General features: G+C 42.2%; 1 protein-coding gene across 5 annotated transcripts in view; it reads right to left on the bottom strand.

The window, feature by feature from the left end:
- Window positions 1–2,853: 2,853 nt before the first annotated feature.
- CYLD (CYLD lysine 63 deubiquitinase) overlaps window positions 2,854–25,503 on the bottom strand; it is a 42,105-nt gene continuing 19,455 nt past the window's right edge. For all 5 annotated transcript variants that reach the window (XM_054696856.1, XM_037515779.2, XM_054696855.1 and 2 more), the window contains 12 exons: window positions 24,230–24,346; window positions 22,470–22,849; window positions 21,454–21,619; window positions 20,433–20,574; window positions 18,119–18,241; window positions 16,065–16,156; window positions 15,188–15,254; window positions 12,885–13,017; window positions 11,657–11,765; window positions 10,592–10,710; window positions 9,657–9,873; window positions 2,854–6,513 (listed from right to left, as the gene is read on the bottom strand). In XM_054696856.1, the coding sequence (XP_054552831.1) occupies window positions 6,329–6,513; window positions 9,657–9,873; window positions 10,592–10,710; window positions 11,657–11,765; window positions 12,885–13,017; window positions 15,188–15,254; window positions 16,065–16,156; window positions 18,119–18,241; window positions 20,433–20,574; window positions 21,454–21,619; window positions 22,470–22,849; window positions 24,230–24,346 (1,850 nt within the window). In that variant the 3' untranslated portion in view covers window positions 2,854–6,328. The remainder of the gene's footprint in view (window positions 6,514–9,656; window positions 9,874–10,591; window positions 10,711–11,656; window positions 11,766–12,884; window positions 13,018–15,187; window positions 15,255–16,064; window positions 16,157–18,118; window positions 18,242–20,432; window positions 20,575–21,453; window positions 21,620–22,469; window positions 22,850–24,229; window positions 24,347–25,503) is intronic.

Below are 25,503 nucleotides of genomic sequence, written 5' to 3'. Positions count from 1 at the left end.
ATTCAAGGTGCTCAGGAAGGGGTCGGGGGGAACCAGAGACGGTCCCTCTCCTAATGCAAGCAGGCCACAATAAACCACGAGGTCTGGGCACAGGTGCTGAGCAGAAGGTGCCTGCAGGGGCATTTTTGAGGATGTCGGTGATGAACCCAAACTGACTTCCCCCGCTCACAAGAGCCAGCTGTTAAATGCTTACATTTTTGTGAGTCTGTTCTTAAATACATCCATTATTAAAATCAGGGCTATAAACTTACCATTCAATACATTTTACACAAAGCTAATAAGTATTACTCAAAACCCAGAGCTTCCTAATTACTCTACATCTTATAATTAGCCATGCCAGGGCCCAGCTAGCGCGTGCAGGCTGTGTGGGCAGGACCGTGTTCCAGCAGAAGTCTAGTTCCACGCGGCTGGGGCCGGTCCAGGAGAGGAGCTGACCTAGGGCGGGCTGGGGCTTCCCTGGCCAGGCCGGCTGGCCTCTGACAAGGACTCGCTTTCACTGGATTGGCTCCCCAGGGAGGCCAAGTGTGTATGAACTGACTGTCACGCTCACCCAGAGTCAATCAGGTTGGTGCATCAGCACCAAGGTGTCCAGCTCCGGGTTTTCAAAACAGGAAATTCTTGAATGTATTCATAACAGTATTACCAGCTGAGACCCATCTACCTTTTCTACTTTGGCATAAGAAGTGACTTAAACTCCAAGTAATTCCTGAGGAAGGGTAGGCCGTCAGTTACCCGACACAGAGAAGTGAAGCGCCCACCCACCCGGCATCATGCGGTCATCCCTCGGCTCATCCAGAGAAGCAGGGCGTAACTGCCTCATGGCCGCGGTGGGAGGCCAGGACAGGCTGCTCTGTGGGGGTGACTTTGTGCCCAGGGAGAGACACAAGGAAGTGAAGTTGAGGGGTGCACCTGAAGTGGCTGAGACCGGAGGGACTGAGCTTTTTAACTAGGAGCAGAGCTTGCAAATGCCAAGGTACTTCTGGAAACTGCACCCAAATGACAGCCGCTTGGGGGAACGGGAGGCCACTGGCACATCTCCCAGAACAGAAGGCTGAGGTTTTCTGAAGCAATCACAGTGATGGTGGAGGCCTGGAAGAGAATCAGGTGTGCCGGGTTGAGCATCTTCCCAAAGGAACCTTCTTTGCTGGCACCACTGCAACCAAAAGAGTTGAACTCAAGGGCCTCCCTAATGGCCTACAGGTTAAGACTCAGCACTATCACTGCTATGGCCTGAGTCCGATCTCCGGCCAGGGAGCTACCCACAGGGCTCAGCAGACCTCTCCTGCCTCCCCGCTGCTCCCCTCAGCAGTGGATTTCAGCGGATCCACCTGTTCTGCTCCCCACTCTGACTCTGGTGGATCCTCTCACCCCCTGCACCTCTGGTCCACACCCCAATTCTTCCACTAAATAAACAAATTTAAAAGAGTTGAACTCAATTCCAATTTCCCCAGAACCCAACCCATCCCCAAAGAAATCAAGGAGAAGGAACCATAAAAATTTAATTTTAATGATACAGAAATAGTATATAGTACATTTCTTTCCACAGCAGCACTTCGTTCATCTCTAAAAAATTTAACAAAATTAAGGCTAAATCAGAGCAATCTGATAGTAAAGGGATATTTTATGTGGTGTTAATTTTAAAGAGTCTTCGTAAATATAGGATGTTCTTCAGGCAAAAAAGAAAAAAATGTTGAACAGGATACCAGACACAGAGACTGCTACCCGCGACTTCCCTGGGAAAATTCAAAGGACATTTAAAAAAAAAATAACTGAAGGTTTATGATAAGCTGCTAAGACTTTCTGCAGTTGAAGATCCACAGGCCACTTTAGAAAATAATACCAAGGACAGGGGACTCTCCCACATAATCTCTCCAGAAAAAGCGGACAGTGTGTGAAAGCGCAAGCTAATCATCTCGGAAGTTGGGGTGCTCGAAGGACTACCCCTCCGTCCCGGCCCTTCTCCCAGGCTCTCCCGAGAAAGAAAGAATACGGTGGAAATGGCACAGCATCCCCCAGGAGAGGGGAGCCCCTGGCGCCTGGGCACCCTGCTGAAGCGCTGGCATCCACAAGGCGGGGATCGGGGAGAAGGGGTGCCTGCTGTCCTGCCTTGCCATGGTCCTCGGCCGTGTGCCGGCCAGCTTTTTGCTGCTCTTTCTGACTCAAGAGAATCCCCTCGTCGGCTCTAGAATTTAGAATTTCTCTTTTTCCCTCCAATACTACTTCCGAGAGGAGAAGAGACAAGGCCCAGGCACCCTCCCTGCGGGAATCCTCTCCAGAAGCCTGGCCTCTGACGGGCACCGTCCCGGGCACACGGGAGCCTACCTCCGGGCCCAGCCGGCACACCAGGGGGTTTCGAGGGCTCCCTTCTCTCCTCCTCCCCTCTCCCTCACACTGTCCTTTCCATCTGCTTTAAAGAGGACTTTTTCCTCCATGAGAAGAGGCTCTATTGCCCAGAGAAACTTCTTATAATCTTCTATCACATAGTAGCAGAGAGTGGGAAACAATGCAAGATTTTTCTTCAACATTTCTGATTGTTTTGTTTTTCTACCTTTTCATTCCCTACAAAATAAAATGGAAGGAAATTGTACAGGGATAGAACATCAAATACCCTCTTAAGACTAAAGTGCGTTCCATGGGCCTCCCCGGGGGCGCCACGGTTGAGCGCTGGGTTGCGAAGCTGCCCGCAGCCTCTGCAGCGCCGGTTCGATCCCCGGCTGCTCCCCGGCCACCGGAGGAGGGTCCCGCATGGCGCACAGACCTCTCCTGCCGCCCGCTGCTCCCCTCAGCAGTGGACTTCGGTCCTTCTGCCTGCTCTGCTCCCCGCTCTGGCTCTGGTGAATTCTCTCACCCTCCCGCGCTTCTGACTGTACCCAGTGCTTGCATAAATAAATAAATAAATAAATCTAAAAAAAAAAAAAAGACTAAAGTGTGTTGTAAAGAGAGCCTAAAGCCCCGGGAACAGCGGGGTGGAGGTGGGCATGGGAATGCCCTTCCGGTACCATGCAAACTCTGGGGAGTGGCCACATCCCCACTTTTATGGAGCATCATTAACACATAATGGTATATCATCACATGGGCACAGAGCTAAAGCTCTGTTGAGATCCCCTACTTGAATGTTCTTCAATCTGACTGTCAGGTTCACCCAGCTGAGCTTTTCCCTAACAAATTCCCCCCTTTCAGGAAAAGTCAGATGCAGCAGGCAGGGCCTGGGACGCACAGTGCAATATCCCAACCCCCTTACTACACAGAGGAGAGAGCTAAGGCCCCCACCGTCAGGATATCACTGAAGGCTGACGAACAGAGCAAGTGACAGAGAAAGGGCTGCAGCCAGAGGCACAGTGGTTCTGCTCTGTTGCACCACGCAGGAGGTAAGCTGTCGGAGGGCGGGACCAGGAAATCTTCCTTCTGGCACAATCCTAGATACATGCTGGTGGGCAGCCTGTCCGCCAAGCCCGTGTCCCTGCTCACTTCTGTCAATGATCATCCAGGCAGACACAGGATGATCTAGCTAGACCCCAGACCCACTGAGGGGGGCTGACTAGAGCCCTGATGATGAAGAAGCCACGTGCTGACAGCCAGGAAATTGAGCAACAGCACGAGTTCCACGGCTCCATGACTGTGCCTGCCCTTGTTCCCGGGCTGTGTGAATTACATGAAAGTCTAAAAGCAACCAAGGGACAGGAAGAAACCAATCACCTGCAACATTTGGCAAACATGAACTCTAAAAACGCTACTTTGTTCTGAGGAGATAATCTGCCCCGATTATAAGGACCACAGTTGACTGAGCTTCCTTATTGGTACAAAGTGTCCTCCTGGCCTGGCAAACATTCTTCAGTGGGTGGGATAAAACTCCTTTAGACAGCCCACGGTGAAGGACTGAACACATTTCTCATACAGATGCTCCCCTTGCTCCCCACACAAATCCACACACGCACACACAACATAGCCCCACAACAGCCCCAAGCGCGCGCACGCACACTTACGTGTGGAGGTTGGGGATCACGACTTTATTATATTTTCTGTTTGCAGCTATGAGTCATGAGCCACATTATAAAAACGGCAATCCTACTATATTGTCATCTTGACTGTAGGCAATAAACAGGGGGAAAAAGATAACCAAAGCATTCAAGACGCCAACAAGAAAATATGAAAGAAAATTTAAGGGTAAATTTTAAGTAAATCTACAGGCACAGGGGCCACCCTTGGCACAAACCCAGCCCTGCTGGTGCCCACTCACGGGCCAGGGCTCTGTTGGAGGAGGGACAAGCTAGGGGCACGCAGGGGCCACTCAGGGCCTTAGGAAAGGCCACAACTCCACCAAAGCACCACGCTGGCCCTGCACGCCCTCACAGAGGGCCCCTCTGCAGATAACACTAGAGGAGGTATAGTTCCACTTGAGGAAAATTCCTTAGAAATAACTTATGGGTGAGGTGGGCCATCCCCCTGGGAGAGTCTCTGCCGCGAGGCAGGGGGCCCCTCCAGACAGGTGGAAAGCTGAGGAGCACAGACCTTCCTCAACTTGCATTTTGCTTTAATTTTCAAAGACAAGGAACTGACTTCGCTTTTCTTTTTAACTCCAGTTGTCTTTTAAGGTCCAGTCTTACCTAGATAGAGATTTCTAATCATCCCTCTGGACAACCTTCTAAGACGGCTCCGCTGGGGGCGCCCTCGCAGTCAGTGGGTATTTCCCACGTGGTGATCAGAATTGTGGATGGTCAGAGCGACGAGACCTCAGACATCCTGACCCCATGTCTGTTCTTCCCACGTGTTCAAGGGACTGGAGGCGGGATCTGTCCTCAGCCCAGGGCTCTGGCTCCCTACACCCCCATCCCGGCACCCCCTCATTACCCCACCAAGCAGTTAGGAGAACCTCATGGAAAACATGTAGTTTTTCTTTTTAAGAGTGAAAAAATTACAAGACGAAGGAACTTCTGTACCTTATTATGATTGAGGAAGCTAGTAAATACTAACAAGATGGAATGATAAAATCACCAAAAAAAAAAAAAAAATGTAGGGTTTATAAAGATCCTCTGCAGTTTTGTTGCCATTAAATACTCTGTGAAGTCATATGTTGTGTGCATATGACCACTTTTCTGTCTCTCTGCATGGTTAAGAGGTCATTCCAGAAAGACACCATCCCCACAAAACAACACTCAGAACACACAACCCACAGCACATGTATAATCTACGGGACTAGTCTACAACGGTACCACGCTCTAGACACACGTTATGGGTATCAGCTAAGAAAACATCCATTTTCTAGTTCTTTAATCAGGAGGAAGATAAAGCTGCTGCTAACATTTCAATAAAAAATCTGATTTGTAACTGTCATTTTCACAAGGGAAACTAAACTGAATTCAGTGAGTTGACTGACTGGCCACACTTACGTCCCGGACAGTCCGTGAAGTGGCAGAGGGCGAGAGAGCCAGTGTGTCTCTCAGGGAAGTTGTAATGAGTAATTCTATAGATCAAATTTATTTTCTTACAGATTATATATTTGTGTAGGAATGCATTATGTTTATCACCCCAATACTTTTATAAAATTGATTGTGACCATTCCATAAAATAGAGCTTTAAAAAAAAAAAAAAAAACCTGTTCACTGACAGTTACTACTGTGAGTGAAGAGCTTCCATTGCTGGATACGTACTCCCCCAGAAAAGTTACATCCAAAATGGACATTTTATGACAAAAATCACTCAGTTATCTCAAAACCAGAACAAATAGAAAACGACACCTCTAAGGAATTGAACTACTTCTCTGACTGCTACCGCAGAAACACAGAAAGCCAGCAGGTTAAAGACATGCAGGAATCAGTGCTAGACGGGGATTAACAAATCAAACTCAATGCAACTTTAATAACTGGGTTGAAAGTAGACTCTTAATAAAACCAAAATATTTTCTTCCTCAAGGCAATTGTTAGCTACAAAGGAAAAATGATTTCATATCCTTGGTCCATAAAGAAGACACATTTATTTACATCCCCAATGGACTCAGAGGCTTTACACTGTCACAATGAAAATTTTATGCTTCCAAAAATATTATATGATCAATGCACTTGACTTAAAGCTTCAGGTATTAATAACTTCATTTAGACTTCTTAAAAAACCAACACAAACATACTTTCTAGAGTGCAAAATGCTTCTTATTAAATATTTTAGTAACACAAAAGCAAATTTGTTCTTTAAACACAGGAATCCTTTTCAAAGGATCATCACCACAAAGACATCCATTGCCGGCAATGGACGTGAAAACAAAACTGCCAGCTGGAGGAAAATGCAACGTGAAAATCTTGCACCCAGTTTCTGCACCTGAATGAGGTGACCCCGTTTACTTGTACAGACTCATGGTCGGACTCTGGTACATGCACATGTAGGCATCACAGAGAAGCCTCCGCGCACAGCTTTGGATCCTCCGGGAGTCCAAGGAATGCAGATCTTCCAGAGACATCTTCAAGTACTCGCCTACTTCCGGGCAAGGGGTAACTTGAGGAATGTTGAAGCCATTCTGGCCACCTGGGGAAAGGGAGAGGCCTCATAAGAGAGTGCTGTTCAAGCCCCGCCCTCCAAGCAATTTTATGGTCCTGTGATTTTCAGTGAAGGCTATTTTTTCAGCTCTGAAAGACCATGTTTTACTTCCGGTTTCTAGAAGCTAAAGCCTCTTTTTCACCATGGACATTTTTCTCATTTCATAGTTTCTGAAGGATGCTGCAGCCGAAAGTGAATAAAATCAGTCAAGGACACAGATCCTGAGCAAAGGCCAAGACCTGCTTTCGAGGCTTCTCTGTAGGCAGCTAAGGGATGATGTGATTACACACCTGGCGCACAGCACCCCACACTTCACACTCCCACATCCCACCCAGACATAGCATCCCCGGACATCGCACCACCAGAGCATCAAATTTAGAGCAGATGCCGTGAAGTAAATACTATTATATTTCCTTAAATTGAAAAAATTGTGTAATTCTAGAAGGTTTTGTTTTACCTATCTTGTCACTGACTGAAGGTACTGTAGAGTATGGTTTCAGGGATTCCAGAAAGGACCTTCTGGCTTCTCTAAGCATCTGAAACCCCAAGCTTTGCATTTTACTGTTAAACACAAATGTGACATGGGGTAGAGACATGCTGACAGACAGGGCTGTGTTGTGTCCCTGAGAGTCAGCGCTAGGAAATGTGAAGACCTGGTCCAGAGTTTGGTCTCCAGTCAAGAAGCTGCCACACAGCAGGGTACAGGTTATCTGAGGGGTAGAGGGAAAGGCTAAAGGGAAAATGGGGCATGAGAAGATGGGTGGCGGAGCGTGCAGTCCCTCACAACCTTGCCAGACTGAGTCTAAGCTGCAGACGGTTCAGGCCGAGATGTAGGTGTCCTCACAACCACTTCGTCCCAGACCCGCAGAGTCTCTGGCACATCATGTACTGAGAAGTGTGCATCCGGGAGGGAATGAGTAGAGTCCTAGAGAAAGGCCTAGAAGGCGCAGCACATTTCCACCTCAGGAAGATGCACATCACACGCAGAACAGGCTTGTTTTTCCAAAGAAGATACTTACTTCTACTCTTAGTTTTCTCCTTTGGACACAACTCAGTTTAGTATAAAAACTCTTAATCACTGAGGTCAGAAAGTCTGAGTTAAATACAAGCTACATGACCTCAGTGACCTAAAACCTCAGCTTTAATAACAGAAAAGATGGGGAATCATCCCCATCTCAAGAGGATGTAGGTATACAGACTTAATGGACTTCCCAGGAGGGTGGCTGACAGGCATTTGAGAAGCAGCTGTTAGGGCTTGTACAGAAAATGAGAGGAGCCTGAAATAAGACAAAGCTGAAGTAAAACCTCCAGCCTTAAAATGAAAACTTTGGGATTCTTTTATTTTTTTTAACAAAGAGCATACGCATGTCAAAATATCACCATATTACTTCTTAGTTTAGTAGCAGAGTTCAAATAAATTTCAAGACATCAGACCGTCACCGAGCAATTTCTGAAAGGCTCTTCTCACAGAATATCTTCTTTCTCAGAACAGACTATTACCCAGGGGCAGAGGTGGGGGGACCCAGAACTCAGGGGCTCAGCACCTGACTGCAGAATGGGCAATCTCTCTCCAAACAAAAGTTGCCACATGTAGAAGAAAGGTTTTCAATATACCATCCCATTCTTTACGTTGCGTTTTTATTTTTGTGATGTTTTCCTTTTAGGTACAAAGCTTGTTAGGGGCCTCCCTGGTGGCCTAGGTGTTAAGTCTCAGCACTATCACCTCTAGGGCCTGAGTTCCACCCCCGGCCAGGGAGCTGACCCACATGGCACAGCAGACCTCTCCAGTCTCCCCGCTGCTCCCCTCAGCAGTGTGTTTCAATAGAGCCACCTGTTCTGGCCCCTATTCGGTCACTGGTGAAACCTCTTACCCCCTGCACCACTGACTATGTTATTAAAAAAAAAAAAAAAGAAAAAACAAAGCTTTTTAGCTTGATGTTGTCCCACGTGTCTATGTTTTGTTTCCCTGGCCAGTGGGGCTACGTCCCAAGGACATCACTGAGGTTGACGTCCGAGGGCATCCTCTGTGTTTTCTCTCAAGTATTTTATGGTTTCTTATGTCCAAGTCTTTAATCCATTTTGAATTAATTTCTGTGTACGGAGATTAAGTGTGGGTCTAGTTTCCTTTTTTTGCATTTAGCTCCCATGATCCCAGCACCATTTCCTAAAGGGGCTTTCCCTTCTCCATTATACGGCCGTGGTACCTTTGTTAGAGATGAACTGTCCATATTCAAATCACACGACTGACAAGGGGTTAATTTCCCAAATATATAAAGTGCTTACACACTCCAGTGACATAAAAAACAGACGACCCAATGAAAACATTGGCAAAATAGCTAAGCAGACACCTTTCCAAAGAAGACATTCAGATGGCCCACAGGCACATGAAAATCATTATAAGGAAAGTGCAAATCGAAACCACAATGCGCTACCACCTCACCCCTGTGAGAAGGCCCCGTATCAAAAGAATAGAAATAACAAATGTTGAGGGTGTGGGGAACAGAGGAAGTCACATCCACTGTTCGTGGAATGCAATCTGGTCTAGCCTCTATAGAAAACGGTAAGAAGATACCTTCAAAAAATAAAAATGGAAATCCCACATGACCCAGCAACACCTCAGCTGGGTATCAACCCAAAGAATATGAAAGCTTTACTGTGGAAAGGTGCCCGCAGGCCTGTGTTCACAGCAGCACTGTCCACCATTGCCAAGTCACGGAACCAAGCTCAGGGCCCAGCGGCAGCTGTGGAATATATATTCTATGGAAACTACACAGCTATTTTAAAAGATGAAATAGTGCCCTTTCAGGACAAAATGCTGGACCCTAAGGTGATCACGCTAAGGGGAATAAGTCAGAAAGTGAAAGGCAGATATTGGATGGTCTCAGATACTGGATGGCAAAGCACAGCAAAAACAACTCTCACACTCTATGGAAAATATACTGGTTACCAGTGGGGACTGGGGGAGGGAGGGAACCTCAGGAAGGAGTCGTCAGGGCACTGGCACCAGAGGTTTGATGGAGGTGAGTGGAGCACATGCATGTCTAGGGGTGTGAAAATGTACCCCCAAAGTTACACAGCTGTGTAAATGACTGACAAGGTTAATAAAAATAGGACAGAATGACATCAAATACCATCGCGATCGGCCATGCTGTCAAAGAAGAGCCAGGCGGAGTCGTCCTTGCCGTACTTCACAAAAGCAACGTAGTGGCTCGTCTCTATGCAGAGGACGGCAAACAACTCCATCTTCTGGCAGGGGATGCAGCCGTGTCGCCAGTCCCAGTCTGGTAAGTCTTTGGGAAGTGACACCGGGTTGTATTTATGATTTAATCTCTTGGGGTGAAGGTGGACCTACGACGAGACAAAGAGAGTATCAGGAAGGAGCCAAACTCAGTGTTGGTAGTGAAAGGACTCTATTATTCAAACTCGTCCCTACCAGCAGCAAGCAGGCACTTCACAGAAGTCCATCAACTAAGCTCAGAAGAGGTACAAATAATACCACTTCATTATGAAGAATTTTCATTTAATTATGAATTGTTCTTTATTTCCTAGCACCTCTGAGTCCCCCTCCCTACCTCCCCCTCCCTCACCTTCTTTTGAATCTCCGCTACCTCAGTTTGGTTATCAATGCCCGCTAGCTTTTCATTATTTTGCTTTGGTAATTCATCTGCTTTGATTCCTTATTTTACCCACATATGTGAAATGACTTAATGTTTGTGCTTATGTTTCTGACTTACTTACATAATTTTCTTAAAATCCCTCCTTTCTGCTGCAAGCATCCTGTCATGTCACTCAGCTGCATCTTCTGTATCCAACCCCTGGCAGCGGACACTTAGGCTGTGTCCACGTGCCGGCTATTATAAATAATGCTGTAACAAACCTTGTGGAGTATCTCATTTTTTGAGTTGATGGTTTCGTATTCTTCGGACAGATCCCCACAAGGGGAATTGTTGGATTAAATGGTATTTCAATTATGAATTTTTAACTTTCGGAAACCTGAGATCGATTTCTAACTACAAATAATTTACTGTTTCACAAGAGCACACCCATTAAGCGAACTCAGACTTACTTGTGTGTTGCAGGTTTTACAGAATTGTTTGATTTTCCCGGCTGAGATGTCTGGGTCATCATAGCATTCTCTACATTCATACATCGCCAGCCCTCCGCATATCCGGCATTGCCTTGGGGCTTAGTAAGAGAGGGGTGGAGAGTTCACAGGTCTTTAAAAATACATTCTTTCATTTAAAAAGAGTTTTAAAATTAAGCTTTAAAAAGGACAATGTCAGACTTGGACTTGCAGTGGCGACCTTAATGTAGTATATACACGATTCCCAATGATGGGCATCGAAACTTGTTATAATGAATATTGCCTTATAAAAAATAAAGATATTATTGAGACCAGAAAAAAAAGGATGATGTTCATGAACACAAAAATCCCTTCCTGTCCCGTTAAACTCTGAGTTGACTTTCCTTGAATTCAGGTTATCTTTAAAGACATTTTTTCTGATCTGATGACAATTTTTTCAAAATAATAGTCTAGAGGGCTTTACCTGATTACAACATGTGCACTGATAAGATTTCAAAGGTTAAGGAAAGTATAAAAAAGAAAACTGAAGGCATCCACAATTTCAGTTAGCAGGAGATAACCACTGTCAGTACTACTAGAGTAAAATTGGATTATCCAATTTTAAAGATTAACCAATAATTTTGCATCTGCTTATTCATGTAACACTGTATAGTTCCTCTTGTAGAAAGCATCAACTTATTTTTTCACTTAACATTACATCATAGCCTCTTTCATACACATTGGTCTTCAAACATGAATTCTAATGGCAGTATCATGGCTGCACAGACACACCATGATTCATTTAACTACCCGTCTCTTGTTAAAGCGTAGTTTCTAACTTCTTACTTGTATAACAAGAAGTAGACATATTTTATATGTCTACTATTTAACAAATAGACATAGTTATATATAAAATTACATGTCTCAGCACTTTCAAAAAATAAATTCCTAGTACTGAAATGACTAGCTTACTATTTTTAGACTCCTTGATACCAAATTGCCTTCCAGAATTGTATTCCTTTTGACTTTTCATCACAATGAATTAGAACAATAATATCTTATACTTACTGTCTTCAAGTAAATCTGTTATATTTAATTCCAGTGAAGGAAAAATTTTTTTAAAAAGTTTGAAGTCTTTTCCAAATCGAGGCATCTGAATAATCAGACACGATGGTGCCTAAAGAAAAGATACACATTTTTAGAATCAAAGTGCTGAAAAAAAAAAATTCCCTATGAAATTGAAACAGACGTGGCTGTGGAACCAAGCTGTGCTTTCGCCACCGCGCTGATGGCCTGTCAAACCGGACCTACATGTGGAGGCAGAACATAAAGGCAGGGCGCCAGCGGCCACCAGACTTCACGGAGGCCGTGGGGCCAGGAACACACCAGGCCACAGGTCAGAGACACACCAGGCCATGGGCCAGGGAGACACCAGGCCATGGACAGGGACACACCAGGCCATGGACAGGGACACACCAGGCCATGGACAGGGACACACGAGGCCATGGGCCAGGGAGACACCAGGCCATGGACAGGGACACACCAGGCCATGGGCCAGGGACACACCAGGCCCAGGGGCCAGGGATTTCGACAAGCCTCATCTCAAACAATATGCTGACTCTCTAGAGTGACCATCCACGCTGGGTTTCTACTTAAGACATTTGTTTATTTATTTTGAAAAGATTGCTTTTGCAACTACAGTGCAGGAATTGTGATCACCGGTAAGTACTATTTCTTATATTTCAACAAATAAACAATTGTGGCTAATAGGGTTTGACCAAAACATTCCTTCAGAAAAAAAATTACAATAAAAATAAGCCACACGTTAAGATCATAAAAGTCAAGACTAAAAGAAAGATAATTTATATCACTTATTCATCAATAAACCAATATAAGTGAATTATTGAAAGAGGAAAAGTGAACATTTCCTTTTTGATGTATTTGGATAATATGCTTGGGTAAAATGTTAAACGTATTTTAACCTAAGTTAATTTAATATCTGTTAAATTTTAACATGTTTAAAAAATCGTAAATCTTCACTGCTTTTAACTAAACGTTTTCGAGTTACATATTAGCCTGATATTTTCTTTGGCACCAAACCCTAAAAACCTTAATCTTAATTCTAAGGCTTTCTCCACAAGGACAAAGTTGAAACATTTTTTTAATTTGTGTTTTGCTAACAGTTTGTGTTTCTAACTATTCTCAGAGGGTTAAAAGTAATAGCTTTTGAATTTACTAGTAGTCTAAAGAATCCTAAGGACTTTCACATAAAATACAATAAGTAGTTATGACTAACCTCAGCAAATTTCAGGTTACTGTTGATAAAAGACCACTCTAATAACTGCTGAATTGTAGGAACTCCAACTTTCTCATTTTTTTCCATAAAAATTTGATAGAAGTAACAATCTTGTACTTTTTGACCTGCTGATCTAAAAACAATTAAAAATACACATAATTTATTTATGAAATGTTTGAATCAGAAAGTGATGCTGTAGTATTTAAGAACACAAAAACATGAAATTGATGGAGCTACTCTGGATACTCAGAACAACAGAGAACAATAATTTAAACAGCTGATGTACTTGTGCCTAAGACCTCAAAAATGGTTTCCTGTTTTAGTTTTCGTACTGAACAATTCCCTTAGTGATCAGGAGAAAAAATAATGGAATAATACCTGCAGTCAAGAAGTACTGTGTGGACAATATAATCAGAAGCTAAAATCACTTGGTTCAATTTCACCATCCAAATCTAGAAAGCATCAAACTGCATTTAATGCTTAAGATGGGAAAATAAATTTTATATACTTGACTGACACAGATTCTTAAAGATCTTCTAGAACAAACTTTTTCTAAAAGGAAGACCCTGAGATCCAGGGAAGGACAATCATTTCCCAGCAAGTCAAAAGCGCAGTGAGGCAGAGAATCCAGGCCCCACCTGGGTTTTTCCAGATGAAAAACAAAAGTGACTTTCTTCTCCCCAGTTGCCTGCTCACTCTCCCACATCATGTACTTTTAACATTACCTCCCCTCCTTGTGTTTGAAGGCTGATTTACAAGAGACTGCAGTATTACATATAAGCTAATTCTATTTTTGAACTTCAGTTCTGTGGATCCATATTTCTAATTTTATACCAGTACCACTGTTTAATGTCTATTGCTTTGCCTTTACAGCTTATAATAGAACTCTTTTTAAAAATTCAATGTTTTCACCCATTTCTTCTTGTAGAGAACTCTAAAATCACTGAGTTCCAAAAAAAAAAAAAAAAAAAAATCAAGATCTTGATTAGGTACAAATTATTTTGTACAAAGTAATGTTTAAATTATTTAATCTTCCCACCTGGAATGCAGTCTTTCTCACTAATTAATCAAATCATCTTTTAGTCTTTTACAAGTCTTTTAAAAACCCTAGTTCAATAAATTGATTTCTTAGCATTTTATACTCTCATGAAGTATGAAATTATCCTTTTCATATTTGCTAGAAGGTATACAAGAAATTCTACTGACTTCTCTATGGTTACTTTCTACATGGCCAAATTGCAAATTCTTTTGTTAATTCTAACAGCTTCCAAACAACTCTCTAAGGTTTTCTAGGTATACTTAGAGCGATCACTATCTTTGAAGAGATAATAAATAGTATTCTTGATGTTTATCATGTCTTATTAGTTAGACCTCCCAATACAGTATCAAACTATCAAACTGCAGTTATGATACTGTCTACCTTTCTTTCCTCCTCATCCATCAATACAACATTGGCATCAAACAACAGCACTTAAGATAGAGATGAGTAAAGCCATGTGGCTATTGACTAGCTTTTAGGGAAGTGAATAATATGCTAGCAAGATTTTCAACACATGGGGAGGGGCACATGGACTATGGAAGAGGACTATGGGGGCCTTGGTGGTAGGCTTGGGGCAGTGACATGCATCTGAGGACATGTGTTCCCATGCCTTTGAGTCACATACAGTGTTTTACACCAACATAACATGATCAAAAAAAAAAAGAGAGAGAGAGAGAAAGAGAGAGAGAGAGATTTTCAACAGAGAGGCCCACACTACAGTGCAAAAAGATTCAGCATGTAGACTTATAAACATTCAAAACTATTTGGAAAATACAATCAATTACAACAGCTCACTAAGAACTTAATTGCATTTGATGCAAGGGTTCCATCCACTCAAGAAGGATCTGGGAGTGGGAGGGGCAGGGACCGGGTTACAGAAGTGGGAACAAGAAAGCTAATTTAAGACTGAATTAATTCTTCAAGAGGTGGGTAGACAAAAACAGTGTTTTCATGATGCTGGGTATAAGATTCTCTTAAAGGGCTTGTTCATTTAAATTACAGAAATATTTATGTACCATCTTATTAAAATTATTTGCAATAGCATTTATTACCAGAATTAAAATTAAAAGCACAAATTTACATTGGATTCATTCTTCAAGTTGAATATGATATTATGGAAAAATAATTTGCATTATAGGAACCTAACATGCTACGATCCCTACACAAATACAAAATTTAATAATCACTACAAAATCTTTTCCTGAATGATGGTCGTGAAATGAGGGCTATTTTTCCAATGTTTCTGCAGCAATTCAAAAGTTACCTTATTTTTAACAATGGTTCTACCCTTAAAATATGATGAAACAGGATATTTAAGAACTCTTCAGGATCTAGGAGAAAATTAAAAATCAAGTAAGTCACAGACAAAATTTTTTAAATCATTCTACTTATTATTAATTAACAGTCAAATTTCTATCCTGAATTCAATTTCATAATAAATATTATTTCAATTGCTAGTATAGTGCTCAAGTTTCCCTTACAAAAATACAAAGAATATTTAAAGGCATGTCACAATTTTGTTACTGTATTGCATTTGGAAGGGTATAATCATTCATATATGGTGAAATAATTTTTACTTCTTTCAAGGGGCTTAAGGTAAGTGGAATAAAACCTGAAGTATGATCTTGAGATTGTTTGCTAAATAATCATCAAGCCTTGAGATATCATACTGATTATAAGATGATTCTGACACATTCAAAGTCAGGTCTGAGTCTCTCAGTAAATCCATTAGCTATGAAGAGATTAAAATAACTTCTCGGACCATAGACGTGGTCCTAGCCCGCCATTTTTTAACTTCCTTTATAAAAGTTATGTAGAGAAATGTGGATGACTTTATGCAACCCTTTATTACTGAAAGGAAGCAATTCCAAATGTCATTGCTGGGTGGAGAAAATTTTTTTAATATATTTATTTAATATGTTGGATCCAACCACCTTTGTAAGGGAGTTCATTGTTCCACATCACTCACTTTTAGAAGAGAGAAAGAAAATATTTATAAAGAGTAGAGTATTCACACTTCAAAAGGAATATCTAATTCAAAATGAAGCCCCTTCAGACTACACAGATGCCCATTTCAGTCAATGATTAGCATGTGTTTTCAAATTAGCTTTAATGCATTTACTATAAATTAAGACAGTCACCTTTTTCTTCAGAGGTAAATCCTGATGCAGCCTCAACTTTTTCAAGTATTTTCCTCAGTTTCATAATCTTTGTTGCACACACATATCCATATCTATGTTAGTAAGAAACAATTAATACTGGCTACATGTTGAATTAAGATGACACACTCTGATAATCACACATTGTTTACATAACTTCACATCTTAAATCAACATTCTAGACAATTATTTTGAAAAATACAAGTATAGATTTCTTGAGGTTTGAAAATTAAAAATCTAGATTCAGAATTATCTCAGGTACTACTGTACCCTAAAGATAACTGTCTTATACTAACATACCAAAAAAAAAAAAAAAACTTTTAAATTCGTGATGATTGTTTTTTAATATTATTTGCTTAATAAATTAGAGCATTTATCTTAATAAATGACTTTGAATTTTAAAACAGAAAATACATTTTGAGAAAGAATCTTTTTAATACTGAAGAATGGAATAAGCACCAGGGGAATGGAAAGGTGGTAAGGTTGGTAACTGAAAGTCTAAAATCTGTGTCACACTAATCATCACCGTAGGACATCTTCTCTAATTTTTGTCTGAATACAGGACACATTCACTAGAGTTAGGCCCAATTCTTGACAGACTTCTAATTCTAAAAATGGCTTCAGAAGAGACCTTAGAGCTCACCACAGGGTTAATAAGGTGACAAGCAGAATTAGTTCATTTTATATCCATTTAAAAATATATATTTATTTATTTTGCATAGAAGAACTGGGATGTAGGCCTGAGGTGTGGGGAGTGAAAGGATTCACCAGAGACAGAGCGGGGAGCAGAACAGGCAGATCTACTGAAATACACTGCTGGGGGGAGCAGTGGGAGAGACAGGAGAGATATGCTACGCCATGTGGGTAGCTCCCTGGCCGGTGATCACTCAGGCCTCAGTGGTGCTAACGCTGAGACTTAACCTCTAGGCCACCAGGGAGGCCCCCATATCCATTTTTTTACATTGACTATTTGTTCACTCAGTAACTCTCCACAACCAACATATATTGAGCATCCATCACTTACACAGTAATTCAAATCTTTAGCCACTGGGAATATTAAAAAAATAAGATAAAAACAAGGTCTCTTGACTTAGAAATACTTGAGATGGAGAAAGCAGAGATTTCAAATAAAACCAGTCAGCTAAAACATAGATATTAATGCAGCAGACACAATGGATTTTGATAACAGAGCATCTGACAAGTTTCTTACTATAGACAGGTGACAGAGTCTGGCTAGCCATGACTTTTAGGTGGTTGGACAATAGTATGCAAGAATATTTACTAGTGGGCATCTGATATTTTGGAAGGAAAGAAAGAAGTGCCAACAAGTGTTCAAGTTTTGGATTTCATCTGCGTTGTCTGGTGTGAATTACATGGGGGGTGAGTATGTTCAAAAAATTATATAAGACAAAATAATTGATGCAAAAATCAAAATCTCAATTATCTTAAAGACAGTCATTGTCATCACTTAAAAATCTAAGGAAGAGCCTCCCCAGTGGCGCAGCGGTTGAGCGCTGGGCTGCTGGTTCAATCCCCGGCCGCCGGCAAGGGTCTCACATGGCGCGCGGACCTCTCCTGCCTCGCCCCGCTGCTCTCCTCAGCAGTGTAGTTCGTCAGTCTGTCTGCTCTGTTCCCTGCTCTGGCTCTGGCTGAATTCTGGCTCTGGCGAATTCTCTCACCCTCCCGCGCTTCTGACTGTACCCAGTGCTTGTATAAATAAATAAATAAATCTTTAAAAAAATAAAAATCTAAGGAAAATAAAAGATTTTGCTTTAACACTGAAGAATGCAACAGTCACTGAGGGGAATGGAAGGGACATTTGATGAGAAGCTGTCACGTCCTGGCATTCGCCATTTGCTGCATCTTGACCAGGTTTAAGGAGTTAAACAAGTTAGGGCAGTCTAGAGAGCAAAGGTTAAAGAAATTGCTAATACTTCATCAAGATAACTAATTTTTGCCTGTTTCTTATCAAATGAAAGCAAAATATAAATTAATTACTGTCCCAAAAATCAGCAAACAGGACACAACCTACTTACATTCTTAGAGGATTAACAATTTCTGTCCTCAGTAGCTCTTGAGTTTCACTATAATATTCTACATCATGCTTTTCTTTGGGTCTAAGTAACACAGTGTCCAGGACAGAACTGAAAGCAAACAAGCTGCAAAATAAAAAGATCATTTGCATCATACAGTAACCATTATTTAAAAAAAAAAAACAGATTCTAAAGAGAATACAAAGTGAATAAATGCAATCTTGAGAATAAGTGACATATAAATCAGTTTTTTCCACTAACACGTATCCAGGCCCCTTTAACCATTCCCATAGTTCCATCCTCAGGGCCTGGATGCTGCACCTCCCCCTGCAGTGACCCTTAGGGCTAATGGCTTGCGCCACGGTCCCTAGGTCCGGCTGGGCAACCAGCGCGCAGGCGGAGAACAGCAAAACCCCCTGAAGATATACTTGCTGCACCTCCTCCTGCAGTGACCTCTAGGAATCCCTAGGTCCGGCTGGGCAACCAGCGCACAGGAGGAGAACAGCAAAAAACCGCCTGAAGACATAGATAAGACGGAAGCCTGTTGAAAGATAACGACCACCAGAAGCCACTACAGGAATGCTGTCCGCTCGGAAACTTATCTCACCTTCTCTAGACCCACAAACTTTATTCTAATACAACTGTCTCTCTAAAATCTTTTCTCTTTCTCTGTTTAAAAGGTCATTGGTTTGCCGATTAAAAAAGAACATACAAAATCTAATAACTAGGCTGATTCAAATGAAACGTTACTAAACTCTGTGTATTAATAGAACTGCTAGCTTAATAATTTCTCTGTTGTATACTTAGCCTTGTTAGTATTAATCTAAATGATAAAAATATTACATTGTGAAAAGTAAAATTCACCTGTGTTAATTAATAGTAATAGTGAGTAGTTAAAACAAAAAGTAATCATATAAAACAAAAAGAAAAATTAATAGCCTAACTACTTAGGAATGTGCCTGGGTCCAGATGTAAATCACTGCCCTGTCAAAGATAAGCTAAACCTATAAGCAAGCTGATTTCTTCACTGATGTTCGCCATTCCTATGCTTTTAGAAAACATATATATACTGGTCACCAACTCAAATAAAATTACACTCAGATTTTCACTCTTGAAGTGTGTCTGTTTGTCATTTCTTTAACCGAATCCCTGACCACCCTGCGCAGTCTCTCAACCCTGAGACGGCCTCATCGTCTACTGCTGTGCTGGTCCGCGGCACCTGGAGAACCTTCTATGTTAAAAACACAAATGTCAGGTAGGCCAACTCTAGATAGACCATGTTAATGGATAAAAATATGCCTATGGTATATTAAGAAAACTTTGCAGGAAGTTGAGAGATTTTTGTCTGAAGCAAACAGAGCAGAGGAGGAAATTTAGGGAGCACCTCCCAAGGAAAGCATATTCCCACTGCACAGCTCCCTCTAGACATCACACTTTTCTCCTCACACCCCTCTGCAGAGATCTAACTTTCTTTAAATTCTGAATCATTTGTGCGTGATTAATAGTGGTAACTGATATCAAAAAACAAAAGAAAATTTGGCTAATACGAGTTTTCACCAGGCTGGAGAAAGAACATGCTATCAAGTCTGCAGGGCTTGTTTTTGTCAACACATCTGAAAGACTAAAAGTCTTCGGCCAAAAATAAAATCTACTGCATTTATTCTTCTCCCTACTTTAAAAATTTTAACATTTCATTATCTTCCTAATTTCTATGACAAGGCTGTACAAAGCTGGCAGGTTACACTCCATTTAACTAGCAGTGTACTTGGCCCGATCTTCAGAGTATAAAATGTCTTGCCCTGTTAAGTTGTTCCAGTTTGGAATAACTACATGTCTACACACAAGGGCAACCGTGCTTCTACTTAAAATAATTATTTAAAATAAAGCCACTTGTGATTGCTTCTACCCAGTGAAAGAAACAGGCACACCAAGCTCTGTTATTTGATAGGTGTCGGTATTTATTCTCTTCAGTCATGTGATTTCCCAGATACCGTCAGAATATCTGATCCGTGTGTGACACTATCATTCACATCTTACTCATCTCATTATTTTTAACTCATCGTTCACTGCATTGCTTTTCTATATTAACTTTTTGGATACAGGCTCATGAGACAATATTCAAGAGCCAATCGGTAAAAAATGAATAGCAAATCACATTTCTTTCCTGATCCCCAAAATCCCAGTTTCTCTACTCAGAGGAAGTTAGCAGATTCTTTCACGAGCACACATGCGCGCACACACACACACACACAGACACACACACATGTCCTTGCCCTCACAGCACTATCTACAGCTACTGCATTAATTTTAAACTTACCAGAACAGAGTTGAGTCTAAGTAACAAGAATTGTAATGACCCTGGATACCTTTCTTCTTTCCAATCATTATCTCTAGACCTTCCTTTTCCATTTTTGGCGGAGTATTTTCTTCAACTACTTCACTTAAGTAGCCTCCAAATGCTAAAAAAAAAAAAAAAAATGAAAAAAATTATTTTCAATTATTATAGTATGGATTCCCACACATATTTATTTCTTCGTTTCAAAATAATTTTTTGTATTGTGATGCGAAATTTGTCTTTTAAGTTAAAGTTAAAGGTAGGTTTGGGCTCATTGTTGAGTAACTTGGCTTATGAAAAACCACTACTGCTCATTTCCACCTCACTTCCCCCATAATTAAAAAAAAATACACCATTAAGTAATGAGCAAAAGGCCATCTACCAAGTAAATATTTTATTATTTATCTGAATGCTTCATTTTCAAGTTGGAAAAGAAAACAAAAAACTCCAAAGTACTTCTTCAACCGCAAGGAAAAATGTTTTCCATAAAATGGTTTTCCTCTTTCTACCTGCTTAACCCCCAACATGCCTCACCACTCTTATCCAAAGCTGGAAAGGCCTGGCCTGGGAAAATCACTCCTTGTACAGATGGCAAGACCCGAGCTTCCCGATCAATCAAGAGTTTTATAAGAAGGCTAAGTTCTTGGCAAGATGTGCTTACTCGTGTGCCTGGGCACTGACAGTGGACTCCGTGCCCCAAAAAGCCTTTCAATTTCCACCTCCTGTGCTTCTGAAATGTCTGTAACCCACAGGAAGAGAAAGTAAGTCCCACTACTTTCAACTGTTTAAGTCTCACACAACTTTTTCTTCCTAGTACTTTCTTCAGTGTCCCCTCTCAGGGGAACTGTAACTGTCTGATACGGCAAATAACAATATTTACTGATTTAAAAGTCTGATGAGCATTGGCAGGAAAATACACCTTCACCCGCCACCTACTGCAAAAAGGCTTGAGATTAGAACTAGTGATTCCAGGTCAGTGATTAAGAGAGAGAGACCCAAATACCTAGGGAGTTACAGCGCTCGATCTGATTGGAGACTGGCTGCAGTGACGCGAACCTCGAGTCCGGCCGGCAGCTCTTCAGCTTGACGAAAAGCGCCTTCTTTAGGGCACAGGTGAAATACCGGGTGCCCCTAAAGGTTCCGTCCGTACAGCCGGCACATTCGTCTTCCTGAAAAAGAAATGCTTTCATATGCGCTGTTCTGCTTTGCAAAGAGAGCACACCAACAACTGCGGTTTCTAACCCTCGCTTCACGTTGACCCTCCTCAGAATTCCATCTCCTGGCGCAATACTGAGAGGCCACCGCGGAAATGGGCTGACCACTCAGTGCTTCAGCGCTTCAGTCTACAGCTACCAGCGTGAGAAACAAATGCCTTAGTCCAACACAAAGTTGCCATTGTATTTTCTTTCAGAATGGAGACTTACACCTCCCCCGAGTCACTGGTTTTTGGTACCATTTCTACAAGTATTGAAACGATGGATGGAAGAATATTAAACAGCCCCTCAAAATAGCCCTACCACGCAAACAAAAAAAAATATGCTCAAATAAAAGGTACTGTCTCAGATTCTCCTTCCCAGATTTTGAAATGCTGAACAATATACTTTCCTAATCACCAAAGGAAAAATCTTTCCTTGCTCCAAGAATCTCAAAAGATCTCTAAAAACAGCAATCCATCTTAAAGATAGTGATATAAATATTAGCACTCATGGGAGAACAGAGTTTGAAGAGGGAAAAAGCCTGGACAGATTTGTCTTTCTTACTGTATTCTGTTTGTTTCAATAAGCCTAAACATATTAGCCTAAAAGTCTATTTTCACTCCTTGAACACAAGCCAATTAACATTAGGAGCCAGTGGCTCAGATGCTATATGGATGGCGGAGGAAAGCGGGCAGCATAGCCACTTCTCCGTGGAGACTTATGTGACAAATGCACCCTTCCAGCAAGTGGAAGAGAATAGGGAGTAATCTGCAGAAACCCCGAGATAGGAGAGATTTGCAATTTGTAGGTCAAATTCAATTACCAGTTCAAGTCCAGCTAGTACTTCATTGAGTCCTGGTGGCTGACCAATCCAACGGATCACCCCATAGAAAGGAGGGTTCTCCTTAACTTCAGCCAGAGAGCCCACTTCCAGACCATGTGAGTTACCAGAAGATACGGGCAGGGGTGGGCTCTCCTGGACAGGCGCGTTGTTCAGCTCTCCGATCACAGACTGGACCGACAGAGAAAGTGGACTGTGGCCAATGCTTCCATTGCTGTTGGGCATCTTTGTCAGACTGAACGGCAAAGAGTGAAATCTGTTCTCACTGGATAATGAGTTCATGGAAGGAGGTTGCAGTGGGGGTGAAGCTTGTCCAAAGTCTGGAGATAGCTCTGTAAGCGATTTTGCAGGGTCTTCAGCAACTATAAAAAATTATTCTTAATTAGAGAAATTTATTCAAGAATATACTAAAACTGCCCTACATCTCTAAAAACGAATAAACACATCTAATTCAAATGTGCACTTCGCATAAGCATGTCAAGCTTAATATTGCAAAGCTCAATATCCCAAACTTGTTCTTATTCTTCTCCCCACCTCTCAGAGAGCTCTCAACTCAGAGCTTTAGCCCTTACTATCTCTTCTGCCTGGAATGCCCTTCCAAAGCTCTTTCTCTGGCAGATTTATTCACATCATGCAGATCATAAAACAAATACTTTTCCACAAAGAATCTTTTCCAAGCCACTCTACGGCAGCTGGCATCCCACGTGTTGCCATCACTGTGGCCATTTCCTTCATTGCTCAAGTGTTGTCTTGTGGCCCTCTCCATCACACCACAGAGTGCAAGCTCCGCAAGGACAACACGTGTTAGTCTTTGTCACGGCCGAAGCCACCACACTTGGAACAGCCACTATAATATAAGTGGTACCAACAGTATAAGAAAACACACAATTTCTTTTCCAAATCAGTGACTAAATGAATCCAATGTAGAGAAAAAGGTTTTCAAATGTTTAAGTAAAATTAATCACAGAAAGAAGGGTATTTTTACAACTAAATTATTTCTATTTTCTAATTTAAGAATGAATTTCATTACTTTGCATGTCCCAACCTAGGTCTTTTAGAATCAATATTCTTCCATGAAATTATTATATAATATTAGACCAGGAGCCAAGAAGGTGGGGATTGTTCTACAAGACATAAACTGTCATTAGGAATTACAGCACATCAACACATGGCAGAACCTGGAGAATATCCAGATTATGAAAGCTGTCATCCTACTGGCTTCCTTTCCTTAGAAAGCTGTCAGCACACAGGAAAAGCACCCACCCATCCACTCATGATGGCAGAGCTAAAGAGGGGGCTACTTCCTGACCCCTGGAGCAGTGCCCCTGTGCATGTCTAGAGGTCAGCCAGCTGTGGACACACCATAGGGACTGATCACCCTTGATGATTCAGGGTGAACAAAGAAAAGAATAAACCAGGAAAAATCATGTCTCAGAACCAAGGGAAGGTAGTTTTTTTTTTTAAATGGAGCACTTTAAAAAGATCAAGAAAGACTCAGACAGAAACCTTTACATTGATTCTAGAGATCTTCTACCCTGACCAGATCAGCTCAAGGAATAGAACAAACATTAATATATTTTCTAAATGTTTTATTCATTTTAATAGAAACTATACATGATATTTTAACTCACGAATATTAATATAAAGACTTTCCAAAACTACAAATATTAGTTAATAAGCCATTTTTTCTAGTGAGTTGAAAGGAGAGAATCATTACAAAGAACACTAAGATTTCAGATTACCTTCATCAATGTACCAAGTATTTTTTGATTTGGGTTGTGGCTGTGAGTCAATAGAAGACCCATTTAAGGTATAAAATAATTCAGATCTGTTTCTATTTCCAGGGTCTGAGGTAGATCCTATGGAATAAGAAAGTTCCTTTTAAAAATAAAGTCAATATGGTATTAAAGTCTTTAATGAGATATCAATATACATATGATTTACCAACTGTTTACACAACAAATAGATGGATACAACACAACAATATTTTACTATTGTTTTCAGCTTTTAAAATTTTACAGCCATTTTGGCAATGTCAAAAAGATTCTTCAGTCCAAGAATCAACATAAGAGGGAGGCAGGTGTAAATTTAAAGAAAAGCCTGCTATTTCTTATTTCAGTGAACTGCTTTAAAAAGTTATTTCATGTACGAGGGCTCATTTTCAAATGTCAAAATTATCATTTCCCAATTTTATCTGATGAACTTACTGGTTCGCATATTTAACCTAATATTTAAAAACAGTTCCTTTCAGAAGAAGGTAATCTTCAAATGTTATACACAAATCAATGTATAAATTAAGTTTAAAAGATTTAAGGTTTAAACATTTTGGAATTTCTTGGTCACCAAGCTCCTGGCTTCTCCGCGGAACAGACCCAGCAGTGCTATTTTTGACGCGTTCACTTTAGTAACTGCGCGGCGGGCGGAGCGGGTCCCGACCGCCCAAGCGCCGCCTCACGCCGCAGGCTCCCGAGGGCCGCGCGCCGACCCCGCCGGCCCTTCCCGCGGGAGCAGCGCGCGGGCTCCACCCGAGGAAGACCCGACGCCCGAGCCGCGCCAACGGCCGGGAACGCCTCGGGCTGCGGGGAGCCCACGGGGCCGGCCGCGCTCTTCCATCTGGGCCTGCGGATCCACCTCACGAGGTGCATCTGCGCAGCTTACACCCCGTTAAACTCGCGGCCTCCCGGGGCAAGGCCCGGAAACACGCCGTGAAGAACAACACCCTTCCCCAGCAGAGCCCCGGCCCACGCGGCCCGCGGCGGGTCCCGCCGGGCTGAGGTCGCCGCCTGCGGGCAGCCTTCCCGGGCCGACACCCGGTGGCCAAGCGGGAGTTTCCCGCTGGCTGCCCAGAGACTGCCTCTGCCAGCCCCCCCCCCCCCCCCCCCCCCCCCGCAGCCCCGGGCCGCTCCACTGAGACACAGCGCCGGAGCTGCGGGTGCTCCGGCCTGTTACAAGCGCACACGGAACGGCCCAATGGGGTGAGCGCGCAATGAGCCAATGGTGTGCGCCAGCTCCTCAC

The sequence above is a fragment of the Talpa occidentalis genome, unplaced genomic scaffold, assembly GCF_014898055.3.
Source record: "Talpa occidentalis isolate TD23 unplaced genomic scaffold, MPIMG_talOcc4v2.1 talOcc4.17, whole genome shotgun sequence".
NCBI lineage: Eukaryota > Metazoa > Chordata > Mammalia > Eulipotyphla > Talpidae > Talpa > Talpa occidentalis.
The sequence above is the reverse complement of the archived record's forward strand: the minus strand, read 5'-3'. Positions and strand labels throughout refer to the sequence as shown.